Below are 12,693 nucleotides of genomic sequence, written 5' to 3'. Positions count from 1 at the left end.
GTCGCCCCCCCCCCAGTCGCCCCCGCCCCCACTGAGATTTTGAGTTTCTAAAAAAAAATTATCATTGATCTAAATCTAAATAGTCGCGAATGATCCACATGATGACCACTGAGAAACGACCCTTCGACCGGCGACCGCGGACCAGTAAGCTGACAACCGGCGTGACATAGCGCATAATGATAATCTAAAATGCGTATTAACACCCACTGCACTGCTCGCTCACACCACGGAACACGTATTATAGACAGGTGGTCCGTGGGTCACACAGTTTCAGTCAGCGGTATCACGCGAATCGGCCACGCACAAACTTTTTCCTCCATTCATATAAGCTAAATAATAATAATAGACCAATTAAAATTCCTTAAAATCAGTGGCGTAGCCAGGGGGGGGGGGCCGTGGGGGCGACAGCCCCCCCATGAAACCTTGTCGCCCCCCAGTCGCCCCCCCCCACTGAGATTTTGAGTTTCTAAAAAAATTATCATTGATCTACATGACGCAATGGGCGTCAATCCTGGGGGGACAGGGGGACTGGGTCCCCCCCCCCACACTTTTTGAAGGGTGGGGGACACAATATCAAATGTCCCCCCCCCAGATTTTTGAACTCGTGTCTCATTTACAGGGCCCTATTATGTACTACAATGTATCTTTTGCTTAGAAAATATTGGTTAAAGTGGTCAGAATTTGCCTCAGATAGCACCACAGAGCATTTAGAATCCAAATTTTTTCGGGGCCCTTAAGCGGGCCCCGAACCCCACGCCTATAGCTCAGAATTCTGGTAGCTGATTCAATGACTCCAACCTCGAAAACAATGTTCAAAAAATTTTCTTATACCTTTAGCTAAGAAAACCTCGAAAATTATGTTTAAATTATTATCTTTTGTGCTAAGATAATTATTGGTTAAAGTGGTAAGAAATTGCCTCAGATCACACCACAGAGCATCGAGAATCCATTTTTTTTCGGGGCCCTTAAGCGGGCCCCGAACCCCACGCCTATAGCTCAGAATACAGATAGCTGATTCAGTGACTCCAACCTCGAAAACGAAGTTCAAATAATTATCTTTTGCTAAGAAAATATTAGTTAAAGCATGGAGGAAGGTGGTAAGAAATTGCTTCAGATCACACCACAGAACATCTGAAATCCAATTTTTTTTCGGGGCCCTTAAGCGGGCCCCGAACCCCCACGCCGTAAGGGCTTCGCGCTTCGCGCCCGCATCAGTTCTGATCAAGGTATGTCCCCCCCCCCACTTTTGAGAAGCGATTGACGCCCCTTCATGACGCCCCCCCATGAAATGGTCCAGCCCCCCCCAGCGCCCCCCCACTGAAAAATTCCTGGCTACGCCACTGCCTTTGACTTCAAACTAAGACTCGAACTCTGTATAATCAGGGGCGTAGCCAGGAATTTTTCAGTGGGGGGGGGGGGGGGCGCTGGGGGGGGGGGGGGGGGGGCTGGAACATTTCATGGGGGGCGTCATGTAGATCAATGATAATTTTTTTAGAAACTCAAAATCTCAGTGGGGGGGGGGGGGGGGGGGGCGACTGGGGGGGACAAACTGTCGCCCCCCCACGGCCCCCCCCCCGTGGATACGCAACTGTGTATAATAATCAATACCATAAAGGGCTGTTGTAAACTCATACAAGTAAGGATATATTTGTCATTGAACGCTTATCGATTGAGGCTGGCTTTATAGTATGAATGTTAGATTTGTCCAGTCATCCAAATTGTTGGTTTTTTATATTAAAAAAATAATCTCAAGGCCGGTGCTAGAATTCGGATGGATTGGACAACCCCTCACAAACGATGTTATTTATTTGCGGATTAAAGGGAATGTACATCATTGGCTTTTGCTGTAATTTTCAGAAATGAACTATTTGAGGTGTTAGCATAATAGATGAAATATTGTTAAACTAACATGTTTGAAGTTTTGTGTTCGAAAATGCTGGAAAAACCAAGAAAAACTAAATGTTTAAATAGTCTGGTTCCCTGACTCCACTAAAGATAAAATGGATCAATTTATAGATGCCAGAAAATTGTAAGGTAAGGAAACCAGTCTAGCTGGACTGCCTGCACCCGTTCATGAACATGTAACCAATAGCAAACAAAATTTGGACAGAAAAAGGGTACATTTGCAGCAGTAGTTGAAAAATAGTTAGGTTTTTCCAACGGTGGTCGGCCGACCACCGTTGGAAATTTTATACAAAAATACCCCTTTTCTTGAAAATTACTTCACACCAGGTGCCATAATTTTACAGGATGGTTTAGACTGTCATTTACCAACATCCTAGCAAGGTATTTCGTACAAACTTTGTAGTTTTGTTTTTTGATGTTTGCAAATGTTGTATATTCCCTTTAATGGTCGTGCACAGTGCTTCAATTACTCTCCCCCACCCCAACATGATGTGAACAACCCGCTTCGCCTCTTTAAATAGAAAAATCCAGATTTTACCTTGCGACAATATCCCTCCCATTCCACTCTGAGCCACTCAATATTTGTATACTGTACCCCTGAATCGCGGTTGTTACAGCGCCCTCATACGCTGAAAAACGGTCAATTGTAGTGTTCATCAAAGGGCGCCCTCGCATTTGTTGCAAAAGTTTTTCACCATCGCTATTGAGGTTGACTCAACCTCGTTTCCATGCGTACGATCTTGCTGCGCAATGTTGTTTCCTATCATTCCTTGCGCGATCTTCACCCCTGGAATTGTGTGATTCAAATGTGCCAAATATTGCGCGTTCGTTTAGCTTACGCGTGCAAGTGAAAGTTACTCACGAAGTGAGTATAGTGGAGACATTTATGACACAGGAGGGGTGGAACGCTTTTCAAAATGGGGGGGGGGGGGAACATGTTTTCATACGTGTGCATTTGAGGGGCAGTTTTGTTTTCATTTCGATGGGGCACATTTATAACCTTGAGAGGGGCACTTTTGTTGGCCTGGGAAAAGCGGGGGGTGGGGGGGGGGGGGGGGGGTGGGGTGGGGTAGGGGGGTGGACCTGGGCTTAAAGAGTGAGGGAGGTTCCACACAACACAAAAGACTCACCCTCCCAGTTCAGCCTCACATTACTCCAGTTAAATATTGAACTTGTGGAAAACTAGTGGAGAATTAAAATGAAATTGGCATTGCCGTCCTAAACTAAAGGCGGTGTCCGCAAAAAGAGAACAAAATGCCTAAAGTTTTTTTTTAAATAGTTTTTCTTATAAAATATCCCAAATTAACTTATCGAGATTTCTTGTTATTTGGAAAATGATGAACCATAATTATGACTACGCAGCACAATGTTTCTCAAGAGAAAAGTCGTATTGAGGCGCTGCGCACTTTATAGGAAAATCGTTAAATCGCGTACAGAAATAACATTTTACAAGTGTAGTGGAACTACCAAAAAATAACTCCATTAAAAAAAGATGTTTCAGCAACAACTAAAATAAAGAGCTTTTATTTCATAAACTGTAAAGTTATAGAGAGTACATTAAAAGGCACATGAAACCAGAAATACATAAATAGGATAAACACGTATAGTACCAAAACACGAATTAACATCATTCACATGAATGCAAATAATTATTCCATTCTCTAATATCCGGAATTTTCACATGGTTGTCGGGATGGATTTCATTGAATTCATTTTTGTAGTGCGTTTTGAACCTTGTGGTTTCTGCTATTTATTAGCTCCTTAAACTGTCAAATTTGGTGATATAAGTTAGAGTGTATTTTTTCTACTTGTCGAATATTAGAATTATATCGTGTCCCGCAGACAAAGCAGTCAACCGCCATCAAGCGATCAAACTGTTACATTTTAGATATCGTTTAAATTTCTGACTGGAATACCAAGCTAGCAAGTGGCATTTAAACTTTAATCAACATAATAAATCAGTTTATCGACATATACTTGTTTAACTTGACATCAAACTTAATTGCACTGAGCTAGGCAGCCTTGATCATGGCGCTACACATCTATCCTCGTACAGGCAGCACAGAGAAGATGACGCCCAAACCAAATGGTAAGAACAAAGCAACAATACTGAAAGGACGCATTTCTCGAAGTCAGTCAGCAGAATAAGACTGAACCACCAGATCAGAATCTGCAGCTTGTTATGAATACACTGCTCCGAAAATCAGAGTGAAAAGGGCCGAAAATCGGTAATTAAAATGAATTAGCTTTTCTATATTTTTCACAAACTATACTTCCAAAATAATGGACCTTCTATTTCAAATTCAAATTGTTCTTTTCAAGTGGGCTCTCTACTTTCTCACTTCACGTTTTCTGTCAAAATAATCCGTGACAATGTGAGCTGTATATCCGGTCAAAGGGTAGGCTGGTAAAAACTTAGTAATATAGGCCTACCTACAATTTACTAATAAAGTTTAGTATGTGAGACATTTGACTTAAGAACGAGTGAAATTAAACCATTAAGTTTTTTTCTCCAAATTCATTTTTTGGAGGATTTACCAATGAATATATGAAAGCTATTTCTTTTCACCGCTACGGATTTAATTCGAACAATGGAACATGGAACAATGCTAAAGCCTTTAGCAGAAGACTATTTAGTTAACTTACAAGGAGAGATATTGGTTGCAAAGAAGCAGAGCATTATGCGATGTTGTTAATTGATTTTTATAAGCCCTTGTTTTTTTTTTAAACAAAGGATTTTCATTTAAACAAAAGTTAAACAAAGATAAAGACTGGAGCGGGCTTTGAACTTGCGACATCCGGATTGCCGTTTCGGTGCTCTACCAACTGAGCTATTCAGCCCTATGTTGGCGGTTCCCCAATTTATCAATGTCTTTGTTCAAGGGGCGCTAGCCAGAAGCCGTTGTCCAGTTTATTCAGTTAGAAATAAACCAAACAAAAAGAACTACACATCTGATATATGTTCACGAAGCAACGGCTCGGAATAAATTGCTTTTGATCTGCAAACTACTACTATGGACAAACGTAAACACAATTGCAAGTAGTACGACAGGAATGAACCTTCATACGACAGTCAGATTGTGAACACGAATTTTCTCCCAATTCACGTAATCAGAAAATCAAAATACATTTGACAATAAATATGTGACGAAGGGGTCACTTTTCGAAGGCCTTTAATAGATTATTGGCAACAAGTGCGAAGGACGCGCAAAGAAATCAAAATTCGTTCACATTTTCGACAAGGGTTTATAGACCGTGCGAACTAATTTAATTCTAGTTTTCCAGTTCACAGTGCGTTTTGATTAGCGACTCAATTCCACTTACGTCAATAATTTCAAATATTCAAAGAAGAAATTTACCAACGGTCCTAATAAATTCTCACTCGCAGAATTTGTAAAACACCCAGTCTCCGTTGGCGTAAGACCGTGAAGCGATACCAATACGTACTTGAGTTGCTACTCGCTGGTGATATGCACCGGCGTCCCACTCCAAGAAAGCCTCCTCCTGTCCTCCTTTACCGACCCTGATCACGCCCCCTTTGTAGTCGATCCAGAAGGGGCGGTATTCAGTGGCGTTAACCAGACCTGCCTCATGGTGAGTAGCAACCAAGTCAGGACACTCGACAAAATAGCAGGATCTCATCAGTGCGCGAATATTCTCCAAACTTCCGATGTCTGGTATTAAAAAAAGAAAAAACATTCTTTCAACTTTCTTGAAATATGTATCGTTGCATTCATGCTTTCATGTTTGTTGTGGCGACATTCACCGAACTCAGGGCCCAGGTCTTCTGCCGGTTTTCAACAAGGCGGTAGCAATCATGCGCAAAATAAATCTCTTCATGCTGTCTTGCTCAACGCCTGAAGTTTGGGCAAAAACTGCTTGACTTTCAGACAAAGCTTACAACAGACTGCATCAATATTGCTTGTGTGACTGAAACCTGGTAAGGACACCATCTCCATTGCCATATCGAGAAGTGAGCGCCGATCACCTTGGATAACCCCTGACATCATACTATACGAAAGAAGAACAGAATATACAGGCACAGGCAAGCTGTCTCTCACAAAAAAAAACAGTGCAAACCTTTGGCGCATGACAAGAAATGCGTTAATGATTTATACGAAGAGTCTTGAAATCGATTGTAAGTCTAACCCAAAGCGTTTCTGATCATTTGTGAAAGCTAAGAGAGATTCCTATCCTGTTAAATGAGATTGTGCATGATGACCCTTATTATGATACTCCTTGTTCTATTGCCAATGATTTAACAATAATCATTTTCATGGTTTAACTCTTTAAGACGATCCGTCTGGAGATGTAATGTTCTTTTTGTTTTATGTTGCTGTCTTTTAAGTGTTTGTTTGTCTTGGTTTCACTGTCCATCCCGAGAAATAAAGTAAATGTAAAATGCCCACAGCTGAACCAACCTTAAATAAAGGCAATAGTAATATTCCACTATCTCGATAGTCAACCATAATCTTAAAATTATCAATAATATTTTGGTGTCCTTCGGAGAAAATGTATTCATAATGCGAATTGTGGTGGTAGTGGTGGGGTGGTGTTAATTTGGTATTTAATTTTTTAATAGGGGAAGGTTATTCATGAAAAGAAAGTACCGCAAATCTTCGACCGTGAAAAAAATGCTAAAGAAGGGAGCGCGATACATGTACATCTACCGTATTTTAAGAAACAAATAAAAATTTGTTAAGACTTTGGTGTTTCAGACAAATTACTTACTCATCTCGGCAAAGATGGAACCATGTGTGGTGTTCTCTGCCAGGGCTATTGCAGCACCTTGCTTGATCTTCACAGCGAAGTTCAACCGGAAAGGCATGCTGAGAGGCTTCAGGATGAACTTGAACGTGTGTTGTCTTGCAGCCATGGTGGAGAAAAAGCAAGCTGTTGTACAAATCAAAATCAAATCATTCAATCATTTTGCTGTCGTAGCACTTCTAACGATGACATTTTTAGTACAAACGAAACAGTGGTGCGTCCCACTGGCACGGACGCCTTTAGCATGGCCCTTATACGTGCCAAGCCAAGTCATCATAAACTGTTGCCAAAATGGCAGCTAATAGTTCAACAACAACAAGAGTCACTACGAGGATAGCAGCTTTTCGATCCTCAAAAAAAAACCCCACCGTAATACCTTCGGAGGTAAAATATGAAGTTATATAAGACGAGGTTTCGCCTCGTCAACTATGAGAGGGACGCTTTGCAGTCGAGAGGCGGACGCCTGTCGCCCGCGTCGCGATCGAGCGACTCGTGAGCAACTCGTGAACGCAAACTTACACACAAGCACGAATTTTTCTTTGTTGTATAGCGTTGATATTTGATGTAAAATTTGCAAATTTCAGCAGAACAACTTGACTCAGGAAGTCAATTTTCCCTTGCTTCTAACTTTTACCAGTATTGTTTGCTGAAGACTTTTGCTGAAGTCTGCAATTAGTGTTCATTTTACTATGTTGCCTGAGTCTATTTTCACTTTTTGGCATTACGATGTATACTTTTTAAAAACACGATGTGTCCTTTTAAAAACAGAGAGGGAAACAAAATAAATTTCTTTGAAACACAAATTTTTGTTCTCGACTTTGAAAACCATATATTTTGATGAGCCTTTAGCAAAGGTTCTTCACCTTAAAGACAAATTAGTTTTGGGAAGTAGTATTACTTACATTTGCTCTCATCGAGTTGGTCTTTGTTCAGTCGACATTTATTTCTGAACGCCGCGAATGTCTTGTCACGGAGCGTGGTAAGATCATCACCGGCTGCAGCCTCGATCATGGCGCTACACATCTCTCCTCGTACAGGCAGCACAGAGAAGATGACGCCCAAACCAAATGGTAAGAAAACAGCGAATCTTAAAGGACGCATTCCTCGAAGTCAGTCAGCAGAATTAGACTGAACTACCATATTAGAATCTGCAGCTTGTTATGAAGATGCTGCTACGAACATTAGACTGACAATAGTCGACAACCAACCGTGATATTTCAGAGGTTTTTGAACGAACAATGCCAAGAATAATTGACCTTCTGTTTTGCTAATTGGATTTCCGTAAAGCAATTAACTCTGAATTCCGAGTTCCAGTCATTGACAAAATGCAGATGAAAATACATCAGTAACAGACTTCAGTCGTGTTATGTACTTCGGCTGCCAATATACCGTTCTAAGGATACGCCATTTTGAAAGTCTAAACGTGGCATGCAACGCAACAGTACAAACAAACTTGGCGGTGTAAATAATGTATGCGGTGAACGAGTGACTCTCGCAAAGTTACGGCAGATTGAAAGCTTTATAAGTGGACGGATAGATAGCTCGAATTCCCCCGAAACATCAATCCATATTCTAGCTATAAGTCATGTCTCTTTAACAGATCCAAGAGTTCCCCAAATGAACCATCGGGGATTTCTATGAATTTGACTAATTACGATAAACCACTATACAGCATGATGTTTTTTTTCAGGAGATCTTATACAGCATGATGTTTTTTTCTGGAGATCTTATACAGCACGATTTATTTCTAGGAGATAAAAAAATCTTATTTAGGGGCACTCTGAAAAGGATGCACTGCACACTTGACAGGAAAATCGTGAACTCGCGTAGAAATAACATTGATCTTGTACGGGTCTGTAATTGCCAGATTTCCTGCTGCTTCGCTTCGCTCTTACGCATCAAAACAGTTTCATTCTAACGAAGACTTCAAGAAATTACAATGAAAACAGTAGTCAATTCCGATATTTGACCTTTATCAGACAAAAAGCAAGCAATAATCTTAGTGGAAATTGGAAATTGGACAGGAATTTTACGCTCTCTCAATCAGGCGAAAAACACTCTGTAAGATTGAGTTGTACTTTCTGGCAGGGAATTCAGACCATAATCGCTGGCCAGAAATAACCAAGGAAACACTAACGCAACTTTTGCCTTACACCTGTACAAATGACAATACACTTGGTATCAAAACAACGGGTGGAACAAGCAAGTAATTTTCATTTGACCAGTTCTGAGCAAAAACGTCATTTCTAGAAGTTCATGGGTTCCAATAACGAGAATAGAAACGGGCTAATTAGTGTTTTGTAAAAAAACAGTCAACAGAAAGGGGGTCCCAACGATCGTTCACTAAAGAATTTTGAGGACAGCATCAGTCATCGAGATCAACCAGTCGACTTACGAAATCTGCTTGATCGTTTGGATTTCGAGGTAACCATTCTACATCTATATGAATCAGATGTTGAAGAATTTATGTCGACTTAAATTGCAAATGGCCATGGCAATATTTCGCAATTCAACTTCTATGCTTCCTACTTTAATTTCAACTATTCCATCTGCTATTTGGCTGCCTGAAGTCGCTGCAGTGCTTAAAATGAACTAGCTTTTCTCTATTTCACGTTTGCATGGTTACGGTCAAGTCCGTATTAATGAATTATCTATGTCTTAAAATTACAGAGGTTACAAGGTTACACGAAGCTGGTGAGCAATTAATCCGGAATTCCGAGTTCCGGTCATTGGCCAAAAACACGATGAAAAATACATCAATGACAAACTTCAGTCGTGTTATGTACTTCGGCTGCTAATATCTACTACTGCTGCGCTGTTTATTTTGTTAATTATTCAATGCTCGGTTTCGACTTGATTAGCGACTTGATCGGAATGATTTCAGACGGATATTTATATGCTCACAGCGCAAGGCATACGCATTACGTTTCAATTCAGAGGGCCATTGGTAGCTCATCGATAGCAATCAGAAGTGACCAACTGGTGGAAGTCCTTCATACGTTCATCGACGAGTCAGAACTGCACATCATTTGACTCCTGCTGGGTGATAAGTCACTTGAACCTCGTCTAACGAAGGGTACCTCTGAGCCCTTCAACACAACAATCGGCACACTCTGTTACAAATAACAGATTTTGAATTTGAAATTTGAATGAATTTACATTTTGACGCTGAATGAACAAGTGACAAGCATACAACCTGATTTTATTCCTTTTATTCCGCTTTTAATATATCCATTCACAAAATGTTAACTATTTCACCATCAACTAACTTCAAAGGTTTTATTTCACAAACTGTAAATTTGTATAGAGTATTATTCTAAGCGACATGAAACCATGCAGAAATGCATACGTAGAAAATTCATGTACCTGTACAACAAATACATGTATCAGCATCATTCAATAGGCCTGAGACCAAATGGCGTCACGCTTTGCTTTCATTTGCGCTTTCCTTTGTGGTAGACGGTCCCTACTTCGTCTGGTGTCCCGACTCTGCTCCCATAGGAAAACGCATTTGTAAATAAAGGCATTGCGTCATTAGGTCTTAGGTCTATTGAACGCCAATAATTGTTTCATTCTAATATCCGGAATTTACACCCAGTTGTCGCCAAGAGTTTCATTATCCTCATTTTTGTACTTAGTTTTGAAATTTGCGGTTTCTGGCAATGCATTGTATTTGTTCCCTGAATTGTCAAATTTGGAGACGTAGTTGAGATGTTTCTGTGTAATTGTCGAGTTTTAGGATCTTATAATAAATGTGTTGCTCTATTGCCTCTTGGTATGAGCAGACCGCAATCAATTGCTCAACTCTCAAATTTTAGACATCGTTCTGAACCTAGCACAAAACTTTGACAGAAATGCAAAGTTATTGATTTGCATTTAGAATTTAATCAACACAAAAGATCATTTTAGGCAAAAAAAAAATATTTGTCGGTCTCTGGTCAGCTCGCGCGTCGATTTTAATCGTGCGCGTCAACCTTCTTTTTTTCTTCAAATTGTCCGTGGTAGCTACAGCAGCACCCTCTATTGCCGCACCTCCTCAAAATTTTGTACCAAGGAATGGGGAAATTGCACCACGTCAAATGATGGAGGGCATCAAGGCAAATTATGGAGGACCCCAATGAGGACACAACAAAAGCAAAATAGTACCCACCTTGTCTGTACAATCCAAGCTTGAAAAGAAAGGCCCCTCCCCCCAAAAAAAACCCCGCGTCACCGAATATTTTTTTTTGCCTTAGGCCAAAAAAAAAATATTCTGTCTCTGGTCAGACCAAAGTTCCGGAATTGACGCGGCCACGCGGCTTTTTTTTTTTTTCTGCAAGCTTGGATTGTACAGACAAGGTGGGGTACTATTTAGCTTTTTTGGTGTCCTCATATACATTGGTGTCCTCCATAATTTGCCTTGGTGCTTTCTATCATTTGCCTTGGTGCAATTTCCCATTCCTTGGTGCTCTTTGTTAAAAAAAAATTGAGGAGATGCGGAAATAGAGGGCGCTGTTGGAGCTACCGCGGAACATTTTAGAAAAAAAAAAGATCGACGCGCATGATTACAATCGATTTTTTTTTGGCCTTATCTACAGAACCTTGTTTAACTTGATAACAAACGTAATTGCACTAAGCTAGGCAGCCTTGTTCATGGCGCTACACATCTTTCCTCGTACAGGCAGCACAGAGAAGATGACGCCCAAACCAAATGCTAAGAAAAGAGTGAAACTTAAAGGACTTATTCCTCGAAGTCAGTCAGCAGAATAAGACTGAACTACAAGATCAGAATATGCAGCTTGTGGTGAAGCCGCTGCTCCGAAAATCAGAATGAAAATGGTCGACAATCAATGATTAAAATAAATTTGCTTGTCGCATCAATGGTTAATACGTTCAAGCCGCCATCTTTGAATTTTCTACGTCGTAATAATAATACAGAGTTTTCATGGTTACAATGACGTCCACAAAAATATGCCTTTTTAATTGAAATCCTATAAGTGTTCTTTTCAAGTAGGCTCGTTACTTCTGCCATCCACGGTTTCGTTAAATATAATCTGTGAAAATATGAGCTATATTCCTGGTCAAAGGGTAGGCTTATGCAAAATCGTAACCTTCAGGGGTCATAGGCCTACCTGTATTTCACTGATAAAGTTGAGTATGTGACACATGTGATTTCAGAAAAAGTGAAATTAAGCCTAAAGATGTTTTTCTCTGATTTCATCTTATTCCGTGAAGTTAAAAATTATTAAATGATGGTTATTTCTTTTAAATATTGGGCTTTAAAAATGAATAAAAGCGCCTGCAGTCATGGCGGGGATTGAATTCAAACAATGGCACATGGAACAGTGTCAAAGCCTTTAGTAGAAGTCTATTTAGTGAAATAAAAGGATAGACATTGGTTTTAAAAATCAGTGAAGGTAATGCACTGTCGCTGACTGATTGATTTTTTCATGAGCCCCCTTTGGATTTAAACCAAATTTATTCTTTTTTATTTTAAGTTGAATGAACTGCCTGTAGCAGGGTTTGAAATACAGGAGACTTGGCTCCGTGGATAACGGGTGATACTCAGACTAGGTTGGAACCTGCGACCTCTGAATTGCCGTTCAGGCGCTTTACCAACTGAGCTATCCAGCCCTATATTGGTCGTACCCCAAACCAGTTCGAGCCATAAAACCGTTTATTCAGTTAGAAATAAACTTCATAAAAAGAAGTGAAAATCTTACATATTCAAAATAGAGAAATGGCTCAGAATAAATTGCCGCTGAAAAACGAATGCAAGTACATGTAGACTGATGTACAAAGAATGAATCTTCATTATTATGGCATTCAAATTGGTAACATGAACCATCTTCCCAATCGCCTAAGTAAGATACAGTGTCATAACAATAATGACATCAGGAGATTAGATACACTTATAGGAAGTAGCGAAGTATAGGCAAAAGTAAACAAAATTCGTTCACACTTTAGCAAGGCTTTGCAGACCACGTTACAAAATTTGATGTTGTGGTGCTGAGTTGCCAACTTTCAGCAAATGGTTCTCTT

The 12,693-nt window shown here is 40.3% G+C and overlaps 1 protein-coding gene across 1 annotated transcript; it reads right to left on the bottom strand.

The window, feature by feature from the left end:
• Positions 1–3,413: 3,413 nt before the first annotated feature.
• Positions 3,414–7,751, bottom strand: LOC119737179 (C3 and PZP-like alpha-2-macroglobulin domain-containing protein 8). The gene is made up of 3 exons (XM_038211353.1): positions 7,575–7,751; positions 6,637–6,798; positions 3,414–5,579 (listed from the first exon to the last, which is right to left on the bottom strand). The coding sequence occupies exons 1-3, from the start codon at positions 7,693–7,695 to the stop codon at positions 5,284–5,286; spliced, it is 579 nt and encodes a 192-aa protein (XP_038067281.1). The 5' UTR covers positions 7,696–7,751; the 3' UTR covers positions 3,414–5,283.
• Positions 7,752–12,693: the final 4,942 nt, after the last annotated feature.

This window comes from Patiria miniata, unplaced genomic scaffold, assembly GCF_015706575.1.
Source record: "Patiria miniata isolate m_02_andy unplaced genomic scaffold, ASM1570657v1 HiC_scaffold_3, whole genome shotgun sequence".
In the NCBI taxonomy this organism is placed as follows: Eukaryota; Metazoa; Echinodermata; class Asteroidea; order Valvatida; family Asterinidae; genus Patiria; species Patiria miniata.
This window is presented reverse-complemented; position numbering and strand designations above follow the sequence as displayed.